Genomic DNA, 23,678 nt, shown 5'->3' on the forward strand with positions numbered 1-23,678 from the left:
AAATGCTCCCAATACCAATTCTGGGGCAGGGACGAGTTGGGGAAACCCTGGTGTGGGCTGTATAAAGGCTACATTCTCTAGAGAAACCCTGGTGTGGGCTGTATATAGGCTACATTCTCTAGAGAAACCCTGGTGTGGGCTGTATAAAGGCTACATTCTCTAGAGAAACCCTGGTGTGGGCTGTATAAAGGCTACATTCTCTAGAGAAACCCTGGTGTGGGCTGTATAAAGGCTACATTCTCTAGAGAAACCCTGGTGTGGGCTGTATATTACCTCAACTAGCCTGTACCCCTGACTGACTCGGTACCCGTGCCCCCTGTATATAGCCTCGTTATTGTTATTATTATTGTGTTACTTTTTAATATTAATTTTTATTTTAGCCTACTTGGTAAATATTTTCTTCTTCTTGAACTGCACTGTTGGTTAAGGGCTTGTAAGTAAGCATTTCACCGTAAAGTCTACACTTGTATTCACTGTCTTACATCAAAAAGCCACAAAAATCCCAAGTTGAAAGCGGCTTTTCTTGAAGCTGTGCCGCGCCATTTTCCCTCATTCCCCTCCACATGGGCCCCCTAGCAATTAGAGTTCTATCTAATGAGCTTCAGCCCCTCGTATTTGAGTGACAGCTAGCAAGAAGCCAGCCCAGGGTTATCCAATGAGGTTGCAGGGGGGCTACAGCAGAGAGAGAGAGCAAAGACGTGGTGAACATATATGATGTAGTACAACATTTTCGGGGACCATTTTTTGGCTTGTGAGTGTTACTATCAGCACTACTGGCTAAAAAGTACACAAAAAGTAGCAGAGAACCTCTTTAATGAGTCTGATTAAACATGATCGAACTGTTCCAGCTGTAACAACCGGTTCTGTTGATAACACAGCAGATTAAACATGATTGGACTGTTCCAGCTGTAACAACCGGTTCTGTTGATAACACAGCAGATTAAACATGATTGGACTGTTCCAGCTGTAACAACCGGTTCTGTTGATAACACAGCAGATTAAACATGATCGGACTGTTCCAGCTGTAACAACCGGTTCTGTTGATAACACAGCAGATTAAACATGATTGGACTGTTCCAGCTGTAACAACCGGTTCTGTTGATAACACAGCAGATTAAACATGATCGGACTGTTCCAGCTGTAACAACCGGTTCTGTTGATAACACAGCAGATTAAACATGATCGGACTGTTCCAGCTGTAACAACCGGTTCTGTTGATAACACAGCAGATTAAACATGATCGGACTGTTCCAGCTGTAACAACCGGTTCTGTTGATAAAACAGCAGATTAAACATGATTGGACTGTTCCAGCTGTAACAACCGGTTCTGTTGATAACACAGCAGATTAAACATGATCGGACTGTTCCAGCTGTAACAACCGGTTCTGTTGATAACACAGCAGATTAAACATGATCGGACTGTTCCAGCTGTAACAACCGGTTCTGTTGATAACACAGCAGATTATTAAACATGATCGGACTGTTCCAGCTGTAACAACCGGTTCTGTTGATAACACAGCAGATTATTAAACATGATCGGACTGTTCCAGCTGTAACAACCGGTTCTGTTGATAACACAGCAGATTAAACATGATCGGACTGTTCCAGCTGTAACAACCGGTTCTGTTGATAACCGGTCCTGGATTCAGCCTTCTCTTCCTGGACTAAGACCTGATGTTGTTTCACCAGATGTTAAACCTCTTGTCTGTCAGGAAGGGTCTTCTGTCCTGGATTCAGCCTTCTATTCCTGGACTAAGACCTGATGTTGTTTCACCAGATGTCAAACCTCTTGTCTGTCAGGAAGGGTCTTCTGTCCGGGATTCAGCCTTCTCTTCCTGGACTAAGACCTGATGTTGTTTCACCAGATGTTAAACCTCTTGTCTGTCAGGAAGGGTCTTCTGTCCTGGATTCAGCATTCTCTTCCTGGACTAAGACCTGATGTTGTTTCACCAGATGTTAAACCTCTTGTCTGTCAGGAAGGGTCTTCTGTCCGGGATTCAGCCTTCTCTTCCTGGACTAAGACCTGATGTTGTTTCACCAGAACTACTAGTGACCAGAGCCCTATTCCCTATATAGTGAACTACTAGTGACCAGAGCCCTATTCCCTATATAGTGAACTACTAGTGACCAGAGCCCTATTCCCTATATAGTGAACTACTAGTGACCAGAGCCCTATTCCCTATATAGTGAACTACTAGTGACCAGAGCCCTATTCCCTATATAGTGAACTACTAGTGACCAGAGCCCTATTCCCTATATAGTGAACTACTAGTGACCAGAGCCCTATTCCCTATATAGTGAACTACTAGTGACCAGAGCCCTATTCCCTATATAGTGAACTACTAGTGACCAGAGCCCTATTCCCTATATAGTGAACTACTAGTGACCAGAGCCCTATTCCCTATATAGTGAACTACTAGTGACCAGAGCCCTATTCCCTATATAGTGAACTACTAGTGACCAGAGCCCTATTCCCTATATAGTGAACTACTAGTGACCAGAGCCCTATTCCCTATATAGTGAACTACTAGTGACCAGAGCCCTATTCCCTATATAGTGAACTACTAGTGACCAGAGCCCTATTCCCTATATAGTGAACTACTAGTGACCAGAGCCCTATTCCCTATATAGTGAACTACTAGTGACCAGAGCCCTATTCCCTATATAGTGAACTACTAGTGACCAGAGCCCTATTCCCTATATAGTGAATTACTAGTGACCAGAGCCCTATTCCCTATATAGTGAACTACTAGTGACCAGAGTCCTATTCCCTATATAGTGAACTACTAGTGACCAGAGCCCTATGTCCAAACCCAATTACTCAAACATGAACAACGAGCTCAACCAAACATAAGCAACTAGCTCAACGCAAACATAAACTTACATCCAGAATTTTTACGAATTTTCATAAAACTCCTATGATATAGCAAGAATAGCAATTTAATGTTTATTTTATTTAATCAACAATCACAAGATATAATATATATATATACATTTCACCAGAACAAAAGCAAGCTCCATTTTAAACATTCTGATCTTTAAATATTTCGTATTGCAACACGTAAAACACACGTACAAATACAAGTTTAAAATGGGAGGAGTTGACAGCAGTAGATTTTTTAAACATCTCTATACATTTAAAATGCACCAAAAAACAGTTTAAAAACCAGATAACCAAATGTCAGGTAATATGCTCCAGTGGATAATGGCCACGGTCTGCTGCAGGTCGCTCTAGGGGGAGGGCTGAGTCCCAAATGGCACCCTATTCCCTATGTAGTGCACTACTTTAGACCAGGGCCCTATTCCCTATATAGTGCACTACTTTAGACCAGGTCCCATGGGCCCTATGTAGGGAATAGGGTGCCATTAGGGACGCAGAGGTGGTTAGGATGACTGACGACCTTTAGGGTTGATTTCCTTTTCCTGTGTGATGTCATGTCCATACAGAGGGGTCAGGGGTTAGAGGTTAAATGGCGACCATGGGTTGGCTAGTTGATTGTTGTCTGTCTTGGGAGTTTAGACTGAAGCTTGATATTCCATTAACTGTAAAATACACACAGACAGAGACACAGACACACATACATACAGAGACACAGGAAAAGGAAATGAGATAAACCCAGAAACAGAGCGATGTCCGCCGGTAGAGGTTGTTTTAGACTAGTGGGAGAGGTAGAGTTGACTCTAACCCAGTGTTTCTTTCATCCTGGGCCTGGGAACCCCAAAAGGTGAACATTGTAGTTGTTACCCTAACACTACACACCTGAATCAAATAATCAAAGGCTTGATGAGTTGATTAGTTAAATCAGGTGTGTTAATGCTAAGGTAACAACTACAATGTCCATAGTACCAGGATGAGAAAACAGTACACTAACCATTACAGCAGCATGGTAAACGTGTACATGGCGCCCTCCTGTGGTGGAGATTAGTTATTGCACCACTAGACAACTTTCTGGGAAGGTAGCCTACACTGGACACTACAGACTGGGAAGGTAGCCTACACTGGACACTACAGACTGGGAAGGTAGTCTACACTGGACACTACAGAGTGGTGGAAGGTAGTCTACACTGGACACTACAGACTGGTGGAAGGAAGTCTATACTGGACACTACAGACTGGAAAGGTAGTCTACACTGGACACTACAGACTGGGAAGGTAGTCTACACTGGACACTACAGACTGGAAAGGTAGTCTACACTGGACACTACAGACTGGGAAGGTAGTCTACACTGGACACTACAGACTGGGAAGGTAGTCTACACTGGACACTACAGACTGGAAAGGTAGTCTACACTGGACACTACAGACTGGGAAGGTAGTCTACACTGGACACTACAGAGTGGTGGAAGGTAGTCTACACTGGACACTACAGAGTGGTGGAAGGTAGTCTACACTGGACACTACAGACTGGGAAGGTAGTCTACACTGGACACTACAGACTGGGAAGGTAGTCTACACTGGACACTACAGACTGGAAAGGTAGTCTACACTGGACACTACAGACTGGGAAGGTAGTCTACACTGGACACTACAGAGTGGTGGAAGGTAGTCTACACTGGACACTACAGACTGGGAAGGTAGTCTACACTGGACACTACAGAGTGGTGGAAGGTAGTCTACACTGGACACTACAGACTGGGAAGGTAGTCTACACTGGACACTACAGACTGGGAAGGTAGTCTACACTGGACACTACAGACTGGAAAGGTAGTCTACACTGGACACTACAGACTGGGAAGGTAGTCTACACTGGACATTACAGACTGGTGGAAGGTAGTCTACACTGGACACTACAGACTGGTGGAAGGTAGTCTACACTGGACATTACAGACTGGTGGAAGGTAGTCTACACTGGACACTACAGACTGGGAAGGTAGTCTACACTGGACACTACAGACTGGGATGGTAGTCTACACTGGACACTACAGACTGGGAAGGTAGTCTACACTGGACACTACAGACTGGGAAGGTAGTCTACACTGGACACTACAGACTGGGAAGGTAGTCTACACTGTACACTACAGACTGGGAAGGTAGTCTACACTGGACACTACAGACTGGGAAGGTAGTCTACACTGGACACTACAGACTGGGAAGGTATGTTACACTGGACACTACAGACTGGGAAGGTAGTCTACACTGGACACTACAGACTGGGTAGGTAGTCTACACTGGACACTACAGACTGGGAAGGTAGTCTACACTGGACATTACAGACTGGGAAGGTAGTCTACACTGGACACTACAGACTGGAAAGGTAGTCTACACTGGACACTACAGACTGGGAAGGTAGTCTACACTGGACACTACAGACTGGGAAGGTAGTCTACACTGGACACTACAGACTGGGAAGGTAATCTACACTGGACACTACAGACTGGAAAGGTAGTCTACACTGGACACTACAGACTGGAAAGGTAGTCTACACTGGACACTACAGACTGGGAAGGTGGTCTACACTGGACACTACAGACTGGGAAGGTAGTCTACACTGGACACTACAGACTGGGAAGGTAGTCTACACTGGACACTACAGACTGGGAAGGTAGTCTACACTGGACACTACAGACTGGGAAGGTAGTCTACACTGGACACTACAGACTGGAAAGGTAGTCTACACTGGACACTACAGACTGGGAAGGTAGTCTACACTGGACACTACAGACTGGAAAGGTAGTCTACACTGGACACTACAGACTGGGAAGGTAGTCTACACTGGACACTACAGACTGGGAAGGTAGTCTACACTGGACACTACAGACTGGAAAGGTAGTCTACACTAGACACTACAGACTGTGAAGGTAGTCTACACTGGACACTACAGACTGGGAAGGTGGTCTACACTGGACACTACAGACTGGGAAGGTAGTCTACACTGGACACTACAGACTGGGAAGGTAGTCTACACTGGACACTACAGACTGGAAAGGTAGTCTACACTAGACACTACAGACTGGGAAGGTAGTCTACACTGGACACTACAGACTGGAAAGGTGGTCTACACTGGACACTACAGACTGGGAAGGTGGTCTACACTGGACATTACAGACTGGGAAGGTAGTCTACACTGGACACTACAGACTGGGAAGGTAGTCTACACTGGACACTACAGACTGGGAAGGTAGTCTACACTGGACACTACAGACTGGGAAGGTAGTCTACACTGGACACTACAGACTGTAAAGGTAGTCTACACTGGACACTACAGACTGGGAAGGTAGTCTACACTGGACACTACAGACTGGGAAGGTAGTCTACACTGGACACTACAGACTGGGAAGGTAGTCTACACTGGACACTACAGACTGGGAAGGTAGTCTACACTGGACTCAGAGTGGTGGAAGTGAATGTTCTGAAATTGGTTTATTATAACGACTATAACTGATTAATACATGTTTTCATTGATTGATTAATGTATGTTTCTTACTGGGATGGTACGCTGGGCGAGCCGGAGCGGTGGAAGTGAATGTTCTGCCACTTTCCGTCTCTGCGATGCCAGACGCGGGTCTCCTCAGACTGCATGGTGCGAGGCATCCCCCCCGCGTCCATGTACTGGCTCAGGCGGATGTAGGCGATGCACGCAGCGTTCTCCGCTAGATAGACCTTCTCATTAGTTCACCCTTTCCTTGTTTCACGTCAACATCATAGACACATTGTACATAAGTACCAGGGGGTTGGCGTCCATCTTGATTCAATTCAGGAAGTACACTGGAATTCCCTTTCCAATATTCACTTCAATGCTTCAGGAGAATTTGGAATGGGAAATTTGAATATGGTCTACTTTCTGACTGGAATTGATATGTACACACAGTGTATATTTGAATCTGGTCTACTTTCTGACTGGAATTGATATGTACACACAGTGTATATTTTGAATCTGGTCTACTTTCTGACTGGAATTGATATGTACACACAGTGTATATTTGAATCTGGTCTACTTTCTGACTGGAATTGATATGTACACACAGTGTATATTTGAATCTGGTTTACTTTCTGACTGGAATTAATATGTACACACAGTGTATATTTGAATCTGGTCTACTTTCTGACTGGAATTGATATGTACACACAGTGTATATTTGAATCTGGTTTACTTTCTGACTGGAATTAATATGTACACACAGTGTATATTTGAATCTGGTCTACTTTCTGACTGGAATTGATATGTACACACAGTGTATATTTGAATCTGGTCTACTTTCTGACTGGAATTGATATGTACACACAGTGTATATTTGAATCTGGTCTACTTTCTGACTGGAATTGATATGTACACACAGTGTATATTTGAATCTGGTTTACTTCCTGACTGGAATTGATATGTACACACAGTGTATATTTGAATCTGGTCTACTTTCTGACTGGAATTGATATGTACACACAGTGTATATTTGAATCTGGTCTACTTCCTGACTGGAATTGATATGTACACACAGTGTATGTTTGAATCTGGTTTACTTTCTGACTGCAATTGATATGTACACACAGTGTATATTTGAATCTGGTCTACTTCCTGACTGGAATTGATATGTACACACAGTGTATATTTGAATCTGGTCTACTTCCTGACTGGAATTGATATGTACACACAGTGTATATTTGAATCTGGTCTACTTTCTGACTGGAATTGATATATACACACAGTGTATATTTGAATACCAACCAGAAACTAGATTAGATAAAACATAACAGCCCAGAAAAATCAACATAATGTTCAGTTGGTAAAGCATGGTGCTTGCAATACCAGGATAGTGGGTTCAAATCCCAGGGCCACCCATATGGAAAATGTATGCACACATTATTGTAAGTTGCTTTTGATTAAAGCTAAATAGCATATATTATCATATTATTGTTGTAATAATTAGACATGGCGGGTTTCCTACCTATCAGATGGACATGAGGGTTGAGGAGGATGGTGTGCACCGGCCTGTTACCTTTAGACAGGGCTGGGAGGAGAGGAGGGAGAGACATTAGTTAGCTAGTGGGAGTTGTAGTTCTCAGTAACAGACACACCTGTTACCTTTAGACAGGGCTGGGAGGAGAGGAGGGAGAGACATTAGTTAGCTAGTGGGAGTTGTAGTTCTCAGTAACAGACACACTTGTTACCTTTAGACAGGGCTGGAAGGAGAGGAGGGAGAGGGAGACGTGCCTTAGTTAGCTAGTGGGAGTTGTAGTTCTCAGTAACAGACACAAACAGACAGAACTATTCATCAATAGCTAATCAATAACTACAAATCAATATCTGATCAATACATCTACTAATCCATAGCTGATCAATACCTATACTAATCAATAACTATACTAATCAATACCTATACTAATCAATACCTCTACTAATCAAAACCTATACGAATCAATAACTCTAATCAATAGCTAATCAATACATATACTAATCAATTCCTATACTAATCAATAAATCTACTAATCAATAGCTAATCAATACCTTTACAAATCAATACTTATACTAATCAATAACTCTACTAATTAATAGCTAATCAATACCTCTACTAACCCATACCAATACTAATCAAAACCTCTACGAACGAATAGCTAATCAATACCTCTACTAATCAATAGCTGATCATACCTCTACTAATCAATAACTGTGTCTTCTAAATGACTTGACTGATGAATGTGTTACCGTTGTCGAAGTAGAAGCGATGGAAGTCATGTCCCTCTACCAGGTTCCCCAGAGCTTCTGGCTCAAACGACGTCAGACCAGGATCACAGATCTTCCTGTTGGAAACACAGACTGAGTCCCATATGGCACCCTATTCCCTACATAGTGAACTTGTAACGGTTCTCCTCTTCCTCTTCATCCGAAGAGGAGGAGCATGGATTGAACCAAGACGCAGCGTGATACTTAGACATTATATTTATTTAGACACGACAAAACAACGAAGACAAAAAACGAACTATACTTGAATTAACTGAACAGGGAAATGACTACATAAAAACCGAACGAACAAAATTAACAAACAAACCGAAACAGTCCCGTATGGTGCAACATAGACAGACACTGACACAGGAGACAACCACCCACGACAAACACTGTGACCCCACCTACCTTAATATGATTCTCAATCAGAGGAGATGACAACCACCTGCCTCTAATTGAGAACCATATCAGGTACCCATTAAACCAACATAGAAACACATAACATAGACTGCCCACCCAAACTCACGTCCTGACCAACTAACACATACAAAAACTAACAGAAAACAGGTCAGGAACGTGACATAACCCCCCCCTTAAGGTGCGAACTCCGGGCGCACCAGCACAAAGTCTAGGGGAGGGTCAGGGTGGGCATCTGACCACGGTGGTGGCTCAGGCTCTGGGCGAGGTCCCCACCCCACCATAGTCAATCCCAGCTTACTTCTCCCCCTCAGAATGACCACCCTCTTATTCCACGCACCTAATATAAGAGGTAACACAAAAATAAGGGACAGCTCTGGGACAAGGTAGCTCAGGACAGAGAGGTAGCTCAGGATAGAGAGGTAGCTCAGGATAGAGAGGTAGCTCAGGATAGAGAGGTAGCTCAGGATAGAGAAGTAGCTCAGGATAGAGGGGCAACTCCGGACTGAAGGGCAGCTCCGGACAGAGAGACAGCTCTGGACTGAGGGGCAGTTCTGGATACATGGCAGCTCTGGACGCTCATGACTAGCTGACGGCTCTGGACGCTCATGGCTGGCTGACGGCTCTGGACGCTCATGGCTGGCTGACGGCTCAGGACGCTCATGGCTGGCTGACGGCTCTGGACGCTCATGGCTGGCTGACGGCTCTGGACGCTCATGGCTGGCTGACGGCTCTGGACGCTCATGGCTCACTGGCGGCTCTAGCAGATCCTGTCTGGTTGGCGGCTCTGGCAGATCCTGTCTGGTTGGCGGCTCTGGCAAATCCTGTCTGGTTGGCGGCTCTGGCAGATCCTGTCTGGTTGGTGGCTCTGGCAGATCCTGTCTGGTTGGCGGCTCTGGCAGATCCTGTCTGGTTGGCGGCTCTGGCAGATCCTGTCTGACGAATGGCTCTAGCGGCTCCTGACTGACTATCGGCTCTGACGGCTCGGGACAGACGGGCGGCTCTAATGGCTCGGGACAGACGGATGGCTCAGACGGCACTGGGCAGACGGATGGCTCAGATGGCGCTGGGGAGACGGATGGCTCAGATGGCGCTGGGGAGACGGATGGCTCAGATGGCGCTGGGGAGACGGATGGCTCAGATGGCGCTGGGGAGACGGATGGCTCAGATGGCGCTGGGGAGACGGATGGCTCAGATGGCGCTGGGGAGACGGATGGCTCTGGCCGGATAAGGCGCACTGTAGACCTGGTGCGTGGTGCCGGAACTGGAGGCACCGGGCTAAGGACACGCACCTTCATGCTAGTGCGGGGAGCAGGGACAGGGCACACTGGACTCTCAAAGCGTACTATTTGCCTGGTGCGTGGTACCGGCACTGGTGGCACCGGGCACGCACATCAGGACGAGTACGGGGAGAAGGAACAGTGTGTACAGGGCTCTGGAGACGCACAGGTGGCTTAGTGCGTGGTGCCGGAACTGGAGGCACTGGGCTGGAGACACGCACCATAGGGAGAGTGCGTGGAGGAGGAACAGGGCTCTGAAAACGCACTGGAAGCCTGGTGCGTGGTGTAGGCACTGGTGCTACTGGGCTGGGGCGGGGAGGTAGCGCCGGAAATACCGGACCATGCAGGCGTACTGGCTCCCTTGAGCATTGAGCCTGCCCAACCTTACCTGGTTGAATGCTCCCCGTCGCCCGACCAGTGCGGGGAGGTGGAATAACCCGCACCGGGCTATGTAGGCGAACCGGGGACACCATGCGTAAGGCTGGTGCCATGTAAGCCGGCCCGAGGAGACGCACTGGAGACCAGACGCGTTGAGCCGGCTTCATGACACCTGGCTCAATGCCCAATCTAGCCCTACCAGTGCGGGGAGGTGGAATAACCCGCACCGGGCTATGCACACGTACAGGAGACACCGTGCGCTCTACTGCGTAACACGGCGTCTGCCCGTACTCCCGTTCTCCACGGTTAGCCTGGGAAGTGGGCGCAGGTCTCCTACCTGCCCTTGGCCCACTACCTCTTAGCCCCCCCCCAAGAAGTTTTTGGGGTTTCTTCACGGGCTTCCGTGCTAGCCGCGTACCTTCATAACTCCGGTCTTGCGCTTCTCCGGCTTCCAGCCACGTCTCCTTGCTGCCTCCTCATATCGCCGCCTCTCTGCTTTCGCTGCCTCCAGCTCAGCTTTGGGACGGCGATATTCTCGCGGCTGTGCCCATGGACCTTTTCCGTCCAATATTTCCTCCCAACTCCAATAATCCTGTGTAGTCGGCCACTGCTCGAATTCGCGCTGCTTGGTTCTGGTTTGGTGGGTGGTTCTGTAACGGTTCTCCTCTTCCTCTTCATCCGAAGAGGAGGAGCATGGATTGAACCAAGACGCAGCGTGATACTTAGACATGATATTTATTTAGACACGACAAAACAACGAAGACAAAAAACGAACTATACTTGAATTAACTAACAAAATAACAAAACGAATGTAGACAAACCTGGACGTAAGAACTTACATGTAACACGAAGAACGCACGAACAGGGAAATGACTACATAAAAACCGAACTAACAAAATGAACAAACAAACCGAAACAGTCCCGTATGGTGCAACATAGACAGACACTGACACAGGAGACAACCACCCACCAACAAACAATGTGACCCCACCTACCTTAATATGATTCTCAATCAGAGGAGATGACAACCACCTGCCTCTAATTGAGAACCATATCAGGTACCCATTAACCAACATAGAAACAGAAAACATAGACTGCCCACCCAAACTCACGTCCTGACCAACTAACACATACAAAAACTAACAGAAAACAGGTCAGGAACGTGACAGAACTACTTTAAACCAGAGCCCTATTCCCTATATAGTGAACTACTAGTAACCATAGTAACACAATAATAGAGGTGTGGGTAAATTGTTACTGTATGACAGGGGTGTCAAACTCATTCCACGGAGGGCCTAGTGTCTGCAGGTTTTTGGTTTTTCCTTTCAATAAAGCCCTAGACAACCAGGTGTGGGGAGTTCCTAACTAATTAGTGATGTTAATTCATCAATCAAGTACAAGGGAGGAGCGAAAACCCGCAGACACTCGGCCCCCCGTGGAATGAGTTTGACACCTGTGCTGTATGATCATCAAGGTGATTTGTAGTAGCTCAGTCAGCTGCATTGTGGTGGAACAACAATCCCAAAGAACTAGAGTAACACACACACACACACACACACACACACACACACACACACACGTCCTAGCCCTAAACACACACACACACCTCACACACACACACACACACACACACACACACACACACACACACACACGTCCTAGCCACACACACACACACCCGTCCTAGCCCACACACACCTCACACACACACACCCGTCCTAGCCCTAAACACACACAGACAGAGCAGGACTCACGCGTAGGCCTCGAAGTCTCCGTTGTTGATGGATTCGATCAGCTGCTCTGTGACTTTGATAATTTCCTGCTTCCGAGCTGGAAACAAACAAACACAACATCACCACAACCTCAGGTCAACATTAGTCCAACATAACCCAATCTTACATACATTAAATCATAGCTGCTGGTTCTGTTCCAACACAGTGGACTACTTTAGACCAGAACCCAGTGGAACCTATTCCCTATTCAGTGGGCTACTTTAGACCAGAACCCAGTGGAACCTATTCCCTATTCAGTGGACTACTTTAGACCAGAACCCAATGGAACCTATTCCCTATTCAGTGGGCTACTTTAGACCAGAACCCAATGGAACCTATTCCCTATTCAGTGGACTACTTTAGACCAGAACCCAATGGAACCTATTCCCTATTCAGTGGACTACTTTAGACCAGAACCCAATGGAACCTATTCCCTATTCAGTGGACTACTTTAGACCAGAACCCAATGGAACCTATTCCCTATTCAGTGGGCTACTTTAGACCAGAACCCAGTGGAACCTATTCCCTATTCAGTGGACTACTTTAGACCAGAACCCAGTGGAACCTATTCCCTATACAGTGGGCTACTTTAGACCAGAACCCAGTGGGCCTGGCACCCTATACAGTGGGCTACTTTAGACCAGAACCCAGTGGGCGCTGGAACCCTATTAGTGATAGTACCCTACTACTAGTAGGGAATAGGGTGCCATTTGGGAGAAAAGGTATTAGTATGGGAATTTGACCTGGGGTTGGGGTCAATTCCATTCAAGTTCATTCAGGACCTAAAATTCCAATTATATTCAATAAGGAAAATATGGAAGTGGAATTTGGTTTAACTTTCTGAATTGACTGGAATTTTAAATGTAATTGACCCCAAACCCTGGCTTGAACTGAGTTACCTTTACTGGTGCTAGTGCAGGCTGGGATGGGGGTTAGTGACAACAAAACCACTTGTTTACTGGTGCTAGTGCAGGCTGGGATGGGGGTTAGTGAAAACAAAACCACTTGTTTACTGGTGTTAGTGCAGGCTGGGATTGGGGGTTAGTGAAAACAAAACCACTTGTTTACTGGTGCTAGTGCAGGCTGGGATTGGGGGTTAGTGAAAACAAAACCACTTGTTTACTGGTGTTAGTGCAGGCTGGGATGGGGGTTAGTGACAACAAAACCACTTGTTTACTGGTGCTAGTGCAGGCTGGGATTGGGGGTTAGTGGAAACAAAACCACTTGTTTACTGGTGCTAGTGCAAGCTGGGATGGGGGTTAGTGGAAACAAAACCACTTGTTTACTGGTGCAAGTGCAGGCTGGGATGGGGGGGTTAGTGAAAACAAAACCACTTGTTTACTGGTGCTAGTGCAGGCTGGGATTGGGGGTTAGTGGAAACAAAACCACTTGTTTACTGGTGCTAGTGCAAGCTGGGATGGGGGTTAGTGGAAACAAAACCACTTGTTTACTGGTGCAAGTGCAGGCTGGGATGGGGGGGTTAGTGAAAACAAAACCACTTGTTTACTGGTGCTAGTGCAAGCTGGGATGGGGGTTAGTGAAAACAAAACCACTTGTTTACTGGTGCTAGTGCAGGCTGGGATGGGGGTTAGTGGAAACAAAACCACTTGTTTACTGGTGCTAGTGCAGGCTGGGATGGGGGTTAGTGGAAACAAAACCACTTGTTTACTGGTGTTAGTGCAGGCTGGGATGGGGGTTAGTGAAAACAAAACCACTTGTTTACTGGTGTTAGTGCAGGCTGGGATGGGGGTTAGTGAAAACAAAACCACTTGTTTACTGGTGTTAGTGCAGGCTGGGATGGGGGTTAGTGAAAACAAAACCACTTGTTTACTGGTGCTAGTGCAGGCTGGGATGGGGGTTAGTGGAAACAAAACCACTTGTTTACTGGTGCTAGTGCAGGCTGGGATGGGGGTTAGTGGAAACAAAACCACTTGTTTACTGGTGCTAGTGCAGGCTGGGATGGGGGTTAGTGCAGGCTGGGATGGGGGTTAGTGGAAACAAAACCACTTGTTTACTGGTGCTAGTGCAGGCTGGGATGGGGGGGTTAGTGAAAACAAAACCACTTGTTTACTGGTGTTAGTGCATTCTGGGATGGGGGGGTTAGTGAAAACAAAACCACTTGTTTACTGGTGTTAGTGCAGGCTGGGATGGGGGTTAGTGGAAACAAAACCACTTGTTTACTGGTGCTAGTGCAGGCTGGGATGGGGGGGTTAGTGAAAACAAAACCACTTGTTTACTGGTGCTAGTGCAGGCTGGGATGGGGGTTAGTGAAAACAAAACCACTTGTTTACTGGTGTTAGTGCAGGCTGGGATGGGGGTTAGTGAAAACAAAACCACTTGTTTACTGGTGCTAGTGCAGGCTGGGATGGGGGGGTTAGTGACAACAAAACCACTTGTTTACTGGTGTTAGTGCAGGCTGGGATGGGGGTTAGTGACAACAAAACCACTTGTTTACTGGTGTTAGTGCAGGCTGGGATGGGGGTTTGTGGAAACCAAACCACTTGTTTACTGGTGCTAGTGCAGGCTGGGATGGGGGTTAGTGGAAACAAAACCACTTGTTTACTGGTGCTAGTGCAGGCTGGGATGGGGGTTAGTGGAAACAAAACCACTTGTTTACTGGTGTTAGTGAAGGCTGGGATGGGGGTTAGTGCAGGCTGGGATGGGGGTTAGTGCAGGCTGGGATGGGGGTTAGTGCAAGCTGGGATGGGGGTCAGTGGAAACAAAACCACTTGTTTACTGGTGTTAGTGCAGGCTGGGATGGGGGTTAGTGCAGGCTGGGATGGGGGTTAGTGAAAACAAAACCACTTGTTTACTGGTGTTAGTGCATGCTGGGATGGGGGTTAGTGACAACAAAACCACTTGTTTACTGGTGTTAGTGCAGGCTGGGATGGGGGGGTTAGTGGAAACAAAACCACTTGTTTACTGGTGCTAGTGCAGGCTGGGATGGGGGTTAGTGCAGGCTGGGATGGGGGTTAGTGGAAACAAAACAACTTGTTTACTGGTGCTAGTGCAGGCTGGGATGGGGGTTAGTGCAGGCTGGGATGGGGGGTTAGTGCAGGCTGGGATGGGGGTTAGTGCAGGCTGGGATGGGGGTTAGTGCAGGCTGGGATGGGGGTTAGTGCAGGCTGGGATGGGGGGTTAGTGCAGGCTGGGATGGGGGTTAGTGCAGGCTGGGATGGGGGGTTAGTGCAGGCTGGGATGGGGGTTAGTGCAGGCTGGGATGGGGGGTTAGTGCAGGCTGGGATGGGGGGTTAGTGCAGGCTGGGATGGGGGTTAGTGCAGGCTGGGATGGGGGGTTAGTGCAGGCTGGGATGGGGGGTTAGTGCAGGCTGGGATGGGGGTTAGTGCAGGCTGGGATGGGGGGTTAGTGCAGGCTGGGATGGGGGGTTAGTGCAGGCTGGGATGGGGGGTTAGTGCAGGCTGGGATGGGGGTTAGTGCAGGCTGGGATGGGGGGTTAGTGCAGGCTGGGATGGGGGGTTAGTGCAGGCTGGGATGGGGGGTTAGTGCAGGCTGGGATGGGGGGTTAGTGCAGGCTGGGATGGGGGTTAGTGCAGGCTGGGATGGGGGTTAGTGCAGGCTGGGATGGGGGTTAGTGGAAACAAAACCACTTGTTTACTGGTGTTAGTGCAGGCTGGGATGGGGGTTAGTGACAACAAAACCACTTGTTTACTGGTGCTAGTGCAGGCTGGGATGGGGGTTAGTGCAGGCTGGGATGGGGGTTAGTGGAAACAAAACCACTTGTTTACTGGTGCTAGTGCAGGCTGGGATGGGGGTTAGTGGAAACATAACCACTTGTTTACTGGTGTTAGTGCAGGCTGGGATGGGGGTTAGTGCAGGCTGGGATGGGGGTTAGTGGAAACAAAACCACTTGTTTACTGGTGCTAGTGCAGGCTGGGATGGGGGTTAGTGAAAACAAAACCACTTGTTTACTGGTGCTAGTGCAGGCTGGGATGGGGGTTAGTGGAAACAAAACCACTTGTTTACTGGTGCTAGTGCAGGCTGGGATGGGGGTTAGTGCAGGCTGGGATGGGGGTTAGTGGAAACAAAACCACTTGTTTACTGGTGCTAGTGCAGGCTGGGATTAGGGGTTAGTGGAAACAAAACCACTTGTTTACTGGTGCTAGTGCAGGCTGGGATGGGGGTTAGTGCAGGCTGGGATGGGGGTTAGTGCAGGCTGGGATGGGGGTTAGTGAAAACATAACCACTTGTTTACTGGTGCTAGTGCAGGCTGGGATGGGGGTTAGTGAAAACATAACCACTTGTTTACTGGTGCTAGTGCAGGCTGGGATGGGGGTTAGTGAAAACATAACCACTTGTTTACTGGTGCTAGTGCAAGCTGGGATGGGGGTTAGTGGAAACATAACCACTTGTTTACTGGTGCTAGTGCAGGCTGGGATGGGGGTTAGTGAAAACATAACCACTTGTTTACTGGTGCTAGTGCAGGCTGGGATGGGGGTTAGTGCAGGCTGGGATGGGGGTTAGTGCAGGCTGGGATGGGGGTTAGTGACCACAAAACCACTTGTTTACTGGTGTTAGTGCATTCTGGGATGGGGTTAGTGAAAATGAAACCACTTGTCATCTGCTTAACAAACATGTCTATGGTCGTGTTCCCGGCCGACTACATTGCAGACGTTGCATTGCATCAACCAATGGTTGCGGGCCACGTCATCAACTACGCAGTTGGGTATCAGATTACTATATCATGTGATGTGGTTAGCTGATATGTTAATAGATCAGATTACTATATCATGTGATGTATCTGATATGTTAATAGATCATCAGATTACTATATCATGTGATGTGGTTAGCTGAAATGTCAATAGATCAGATCACTATATCATGTGATGTGGTTAGTTAATAGATCAGATTACTATATCATGTGATGTGGTTATCTGATATTTTAATAGATCAGATCACTATATCATGTGATGTGGTTAGCTGATATGTTAATAGATCAGATTACTATATCATGTGATGTGGTTAGCTGATATGTTAATAGATCAGATTACTAGATCATGTGATGTGGTTAGCTGATATGTTAATAGATCAGATTACTATATCATGTGATGTGGTTAGCTGATATGTTAATAGATCAGATTACTAGATCATGTGATGTGGTTAGCTGATATGTTAATAGATCAGATTACTAGATCATGTGATGTGGTTAGCTGATATGTTAATAGATCAGATTACTAGATCATGTGATGTGGCTGATATGTTAATAGACCCAGATGTGGTGAGATCTGGCAGGCGTCTGTAATGTATTCAGCCTGGAAATGCGGCCTTTGACTCTATCACTTAGCCAGAAATATTGTGCGTGTTTATGGTTTATCTTCTCAAGGGACAAGGAGACAGAGACAGAGGGACAGGAGACAGGTTTCTCCAGAGTGGTTGAGTGGAGGCCCAGGGAGTACAGGGGACATGGCCAGGGTTTCCACCCCATTAGAAGGGGTCTTACTCTGGACTGATAAGGAGGCAGTAAAGGGGGACAGAGACTAGGAACAGGAACAGGTTTCTCCAGAATGGCTGAAGAGAGGGGACGGGAGGTAGAGGCATGGTTTCTCCCCCCAAGGAGGTAGGGGTGGGGAAATAGCCATGATCTCCACCCCAACAAGAGGAGACATACTCTGGCTTGATGAGGAGGGAGTAAAAGGGACACCCAGTAGACAGTGGACAGGGGACAGGTTCTCCAGAGTGGTTGAAGAGACACAGGGGACAGGTTTCTCCAGCGTGGTTGAGGGGAGACCCAGGATACAGTGGACAGGTTTCTCCAGAGTAGTTGAGGAGAAATAGGGGACAGGTTTCTCCAGAGTGGTTGAGGAGAGACCCAGGAGACAGTGGACAGGTTTCTCCAGAGTGGTTGAGGAGAGACCCAGGAGACAGTGGACAGGTTTCTCCAGAGTGGTTGAGGAGAAATAGGGGACAGGTTTCTCTGAGGAGAGACTCAGGAGACAGGAGACAGGGGACAGGTTTCTCCAGAGTGGTTGAGGAGAGACCCAGGAGATAGTGGACAAAGTTTCTCCAGAGTGATTGAGGAGAGGCAGTGGACAGGGGACAGGTTTCTCCAGAGTGGTTGAGGAGAGACCCAGGAGATAGTGGACAAGATTCTCCAGAGTGGTTGAGGAGAGGCAGTGGACAGGACACATGTTTCTCCAGAGTGGTTGAGGGGAGACCCATGAGACAGTGGACAGGGGACAGGTTTCTCCAGAGTGGTTGAGGAGAGACCCAGGAAACAGGGAACAGGTTTCTCCAGAGTGGTTGAGGAGAGACAGGGGACAGTGGACAGGGGGACAGGTTTCTCCAGAGTCGTCGAGGAGAGATCCAGGAGGACACTGGCTGGGGAACAGAGGGGGACATAGCCAGGGGACTTACTCTGTCCTGAAGAGGAGGGAGTCTGCCTGGGCTCAGAGGACTGGGTGAAACGACCCTTAGAGCTCCACACACTACCCACCGAGTTCCCCAAACAGAGGACTGGCAGAGAGGGCAGGTGTGTGTGTAGGGGGGGGGTCAACATGAATTTCAAATGTAGAAAACAATTCCATTCACAGAAAGAAAATATAACGTGTTTAATAATAAATAATAAAGAGAAGATAACAGGTAAGTGTGTTTAATAATAAATACATCAATACATCACGTATATGGAGTGTCAATCATCAGGAGGAAGAAGAGGAGGAGGAGGAAGAGGAGAAAGTAGCTGAAGGCAGAGTGAAAGGAGAGGTGGAAAGACAGATGGAAGGAGAGAGAGACAGAAAGACAAAGATAGAGAGAGACAGAAATACGAAGAGAGAGAGAGAGAGAGGGCGACAGACAGACAAAGATAGAGAGAGACAGATGGAAGGAGAGAGAGAGAGAGAGAGAGGGCGACAGACAGATAAAGAGAGAGAGAGAGAGAGACAGATGGAAGGAGAGCGAGAGGGCGACAGACAGATAAAGAGAGAGAGAGACAGATGGAACGAGAGCGAGAGAGGGCGACAGACAGATAAAGAGAGAGAGAGACAGATGGAACGAGAGAGAGAGTGCGACAGACAGACAAAGACAGAGAGACAGATGGAAGGAGAGCGAGAGAGGGCGACAGGCAGACAAAGACAGAGAGAGACAGAAAGACAAAGAGAGAGAGAGGGCGACAGACAGAGAGAGACAGAAAGACAAAGACAGAGAGAGACAGAAAGACAAAGAGAGAGAGAGGGCGACAGACAGATAAAGAGAGAGAGAGAGACAAAGACGAAGAGAGCGAGAGGGCAACAGACAGACAAAGATAGAGACAGAAAGACGAATAGAGAGAGAGGGCGACAGACAGACAAAGATAGAGAGAAAGAAAGACAAAGAGAGAGAGAGAGAGGGCGACAGACAGATACAGATAGAGATGGAAAGACGAAGAGAGAGAGAGACAGGCAGACAGACAAAGATAGAGACAGACAAAGATAGAGACAGAAAGACAAGAGAGAGAGAGAGGGCGACAGACAGACAAAGAGAGAGACAGAAAGACGAAGAGAGAGAGAGGGCGACAGACAAGTGTCTCTACCTTTGACATCCTCGTCCTCGATGGTGGTGTTGGTGCTCTCTATAGACTCCTGGGGGAAAGAACATATATCTTGATCTATAGCCTGGTGTACACTGAATATCAGATTTGGGCTACCTGTGTAAACGCTGCCTAATACTTAAATCAGATCGCGTTTTGTCAACGATCCACCTTTTTAAAAGGGGCAATCTGCAATTTCTACATACTTTTTTTTTTTTACCTTTAAATGAACGATATACACTGAGTGTACAAAACATTAGGAACACCTTCCTGATATTGAGTTGCACCCCCTTTTGTCCTCAGAACATCCTCAAATCTTCGGGGAATGGACTATACAAGGTGTCGAAAGCATTCCACAGGGATGCTGGCCCATGTTGACTCAAATGCACAGTTGTGTCAAGTTGCCTGGATGTCCTTTGGGAGGTGGACTATTCTTGATACACACGGGAAACTGTTGAGCGTGAAAAGCCCAGCAGCGTTGCAGTTCTTGACACACAAACCGGTGCGCCTGGCACCTACTACCATACCCCATTTGTCTTGCCCATTCATCCTCAATGGCACACACACAATCCATGTCTCAATTGTCTCAAGGCTTAAAAATCCTTCTTTAACTTGTCTCCTCCCCTTCATCTACACTGATTGAAGTGGATTTAACAAGTGACATCAATAAGGGATCATAGCTTTCACCTTGATTCACCTGGTCAGTCTATGTCATGGAAAGAGCATGTTTTGAACACTCCGTGTGTAATGGTAGTTTGTTAGGACCATTATCTGTTTCTATAGCAGCAGCTACTCTTCCTGGGGTTTATTAGGACCATTATCTGTTTCTATAGCAGCAGCTACTCTTCCTGGGGTTTACTAGGATCATTATCTGTTTCTATAGCAGCAGCTACTCTTCCTGGGGTTTATTAGGATCATTATCTGTGTCTATAGCAGCAGCTACTCTTCCTGGGGTTTATTAGGACCATTATCTGTTTCTATAGCAGCAGCTACTCTTCCTGGGGTTTATTAGGATCATTATCTGTTTCTATAGCAGCAGCTACTCTTCCTGGGGTTTATTAGGATCAGTATCTGTTTCTATAGCAGCAGCTACTCTTCCTGGGGTTTATTAGGATCATTATCTGTTTCTATAGCAGCAGCTACTCTTCCTGGGGTTTATTAGGACCATTATCTGTTTCTATAGCAGCAGCTACTCTTCCTGGGGTTTATTAGGATCATGATCTGTTTCTATAGCAGCAGCTACTCTTCCTGGGGTTTATTATGATCATTATCTGTTTCTATAGCAGCAGCTACTCTTCCTGGGGTTTATTAGGATCGTTATCTGTTTCTATAGCAGCAGCTACTCTTCCTGGGGTTTATTAGGATCAGTATCTGTTTCTATAGCAGCAGCTACTCTTCCTGGGGTTTATTAGGATCATTATCTGTTTCTATAGCAGCAGCTACTCTTCCTGGGGTTTATTAGGACCATTATCTGTTTCTATAGCAGCAGCTACTCTTCCTGGGGTTTATTAGGATCATTATCTGTTTCTATAGCAGCAGCTACTCTTCCTGGGGTTTATTAGGATCATTATCTGTTTCTATAGCAGCAGCTACTCTTCCTGGGGTTTATTAGGATCAGTATCTGTTTCTATAGCAGCAGCTACTCTTCCTGGGGTTTATTAGGATCATTATCTGTTTCTATAGCAGCAGCTACTCTTCCTGGGGTTTATTAGGACCATTATCTGTTTCTATAGCAGCAGCTACTCTTCCTGGGGTTTATTAGGATCATTATCTGTTTCTATAGCAGCAGCTACTCTTCCTGGGGTTTATTAGGACCATTATCTGTTTCTATAGCAGCAGCTACTCTTCCTGGGGTTTATTAGGACCATTATCTGTTTCCACACAGAACATGAATTAATACAGAACATTAATAGACCAGAACAGCTCAAGGACAGAAATACATACATTTAATATAAAGTATATACATGTATACACAAAAGGAAATCCACACACACACACACACACACACACACACACACACACAGTCAGTGCTGTACCTTGTTCCCATCTATTGGGTTGTGGATCACTGTGGTCTGGGGTTCCTAGGGGGATAGAGAGATGAAACAATACAAACAGAGAATAGAAAGGACAACAGTGGGGGAGAAGGAGGTGGAGGAGGAGGATGTGGAGGTGGAGGAAGAGGAGGAGGTGGAGGTAGAGAAGGTGGAGGAGGAGGAGGTGGAGGTAGAGAAGGTGGAGGAGGTGGAGGAAGAGGTGGAGGAAGAGGAGGAGGTGGAGGTAGAGAAGGTGGAGGAGGAGGAGGTGGAGGTAGAGAAGGTGGAGGAAGAGGAGGAGGAGGAGGAAGAGGAGGAGGAGGAGGAAGAGGAGGTGGAGGAGGAGGTGGAGGAAGAGGAGGAGGAAGAGGAGGAAGAGGAGGAGGTGGAGGAAGAGGAGGAGGAGGAGGAGGAAGAGGAGGTGGAGGAGGTGGAGGAAGAGGAGGAGGAGGAGGAGGAGGTGGAGGAGGAGGAGGAGGAGGAAGAGGAGGTGGAGGAGGAGGAGGTGGAGGAAGAGGAGGTGGAGGAAGAGGAGGTGGAGGAGGTGGAGGAAGAGGAGGAGGAGGAGGAGGTGGAGGAGGTGGAGGAAGAGGAGGTGGAGGAGGTGGAGGAGGTGGAGGAGGAGGAGGTGGAGGAGGTGGAGGGAGGAGGTAGAGGAAGAGGAGGAGGTGGAGGAAGAGGAGGAGGTGGAGGAGGAGGTGGAGGAGGAGGTGGAGGAGGAGGAAGAGGAGGTGGAGGAGGAAGAGGATGGAGAAGGATGGAGGAGGAGGAGGAGGAGGAGGAGGTGGAGGAAGAGGAGGAGGTGGAGGAGGTGGAGGTGGAGTTGGAGGAGTGTGACTCTGTGTGTGTGTGTGTGTGTGTGTGTGTGTGTGTGTGTGTGTGTGTGTGTGTGTGCGTGCGTGTGTGTGCATGACTGTACCGAGTCTTAGCAGGACAGATCCTGATGATGTTTCAGCTGTAATCACTGAGACAGATTACACACTGTCATCAGTCTGTGTGTGTGTGTGTGTGTGTGTGTCATCATGGGAACAAAGGCATATAAAGATGTTGAGGTCATGCAGGGCATCAGTCATGTGACCAACACAGCTAGCGAATCAGCACACACCATGCACAAGTTGCAACCAATCAGACCATCACTACCAGACTAAGGAGCCAGCATCCTTTGGCCCTTCGGCTGGAAGGGAGGGAGGAAGCAAGCAAGGAAGCAAGCAAGGAAGGAAGGAAGGAAGGAAGCGGGATAGGGGGTATTGTTGATATTCAGCCAGGTACACGTTAGCAACAGTAACGCATCACAACAGCCAGCAAAACAAATGGCTGGTGTTAGAGATGAGTTAAATGATTGTTATGCTGCATTCTGGGTCAAAATATACATAGATATAGATCGTCACTTAATCTGAAGACATGTCTATATCAATGACCAGACATTGTGTCTGTATGAATGACCAGACAGACATTGTGACTGTATGAATGACCAGACATTGTGACTGTATTAATGACCAGACATTGTGACTGTATCAATGACCAGACATTGTGTCTGTATGAATGGCCAGACATTGTGACAGTATCAATGACCAGACATTGTGTCTATATCAATGACCAGACATTGTGACTGTATGAATGA

General features: G+C 47.2%; 1 protein-coding gene across 5 annotated transcripts in view; it reads right to left on the reverse strand.

Annotated features, from left to right (window-relative positions):
- Positions 1 to 2,933: 2,933 nt before the first annotated feature.
- The window catches only part of LOC139579596 (calcium/calmodulin-dependent protein kinase type II delta 2 chain), a 114,696-nt gene continuing 93,951 nt past the window's right edge, over positions 2,934 to 23,678 (reverse strand). For 2 of the 5 annotated variants that reach the window (XM_071408360.1, XM_071408358.1), the window contains exons 15-22: positions 22,061 to 22,105; positions 20,028 to 20,076; positions 18,878 to 18,976; positions 12,487 to 12,562; positions 8,640 to 8,734; positions 7,882 to 7,944; positions 6,426 to 6,591; positions 2,934 to 3,543 (exon numbers count right to left, since the gene is read on the reverse strand). In XM_071408360.1, coding sequence (XP_071264461.1) covers positions 3,540 to 3,543; positions 6,426 to 6,591; positions 7,882 to 7,944; positions 8,640 to 8,734; positions 12,487 to 12,562; positions 18,878 to 18,976; positions 20,028 to 20,076; positions 22,061 to 22,105 — 597 coding nt within the window. In that variant the 3' untranslated portion in view covers positions 2,934 to 3,539. Of the gene's footprint in view, positions 3,544 to 6,421; positions 6,592 to 7,881; positions 7,945 to 8,639; positions 8,735 to 12,486; positions 12,563 to 18,877; positions 18,977 to 20,027; positions 20,077 to 22,060; positions 22,106 to 23,678 lie in introns of those variants that run through there. The other 3 variants (XM_071408361.1, XM_071408362.1, XM_071408359.1) reach the window with 2 other exon arrangements.

This window comes from Salvelinus alpinus, chromosome 6, assembly GCF_045679555.1.
Source record: "Salvelinus alpinus chromosome 6, SLU_Salpinus.1, whole genome shotgun sequence".
Lineage (NCBI taxonomy): Eukaryota > Metazoa > Chordata > Actinopteri > Salmoniformes > Salmonidae > Salvelinus > Salvelinus alpinus.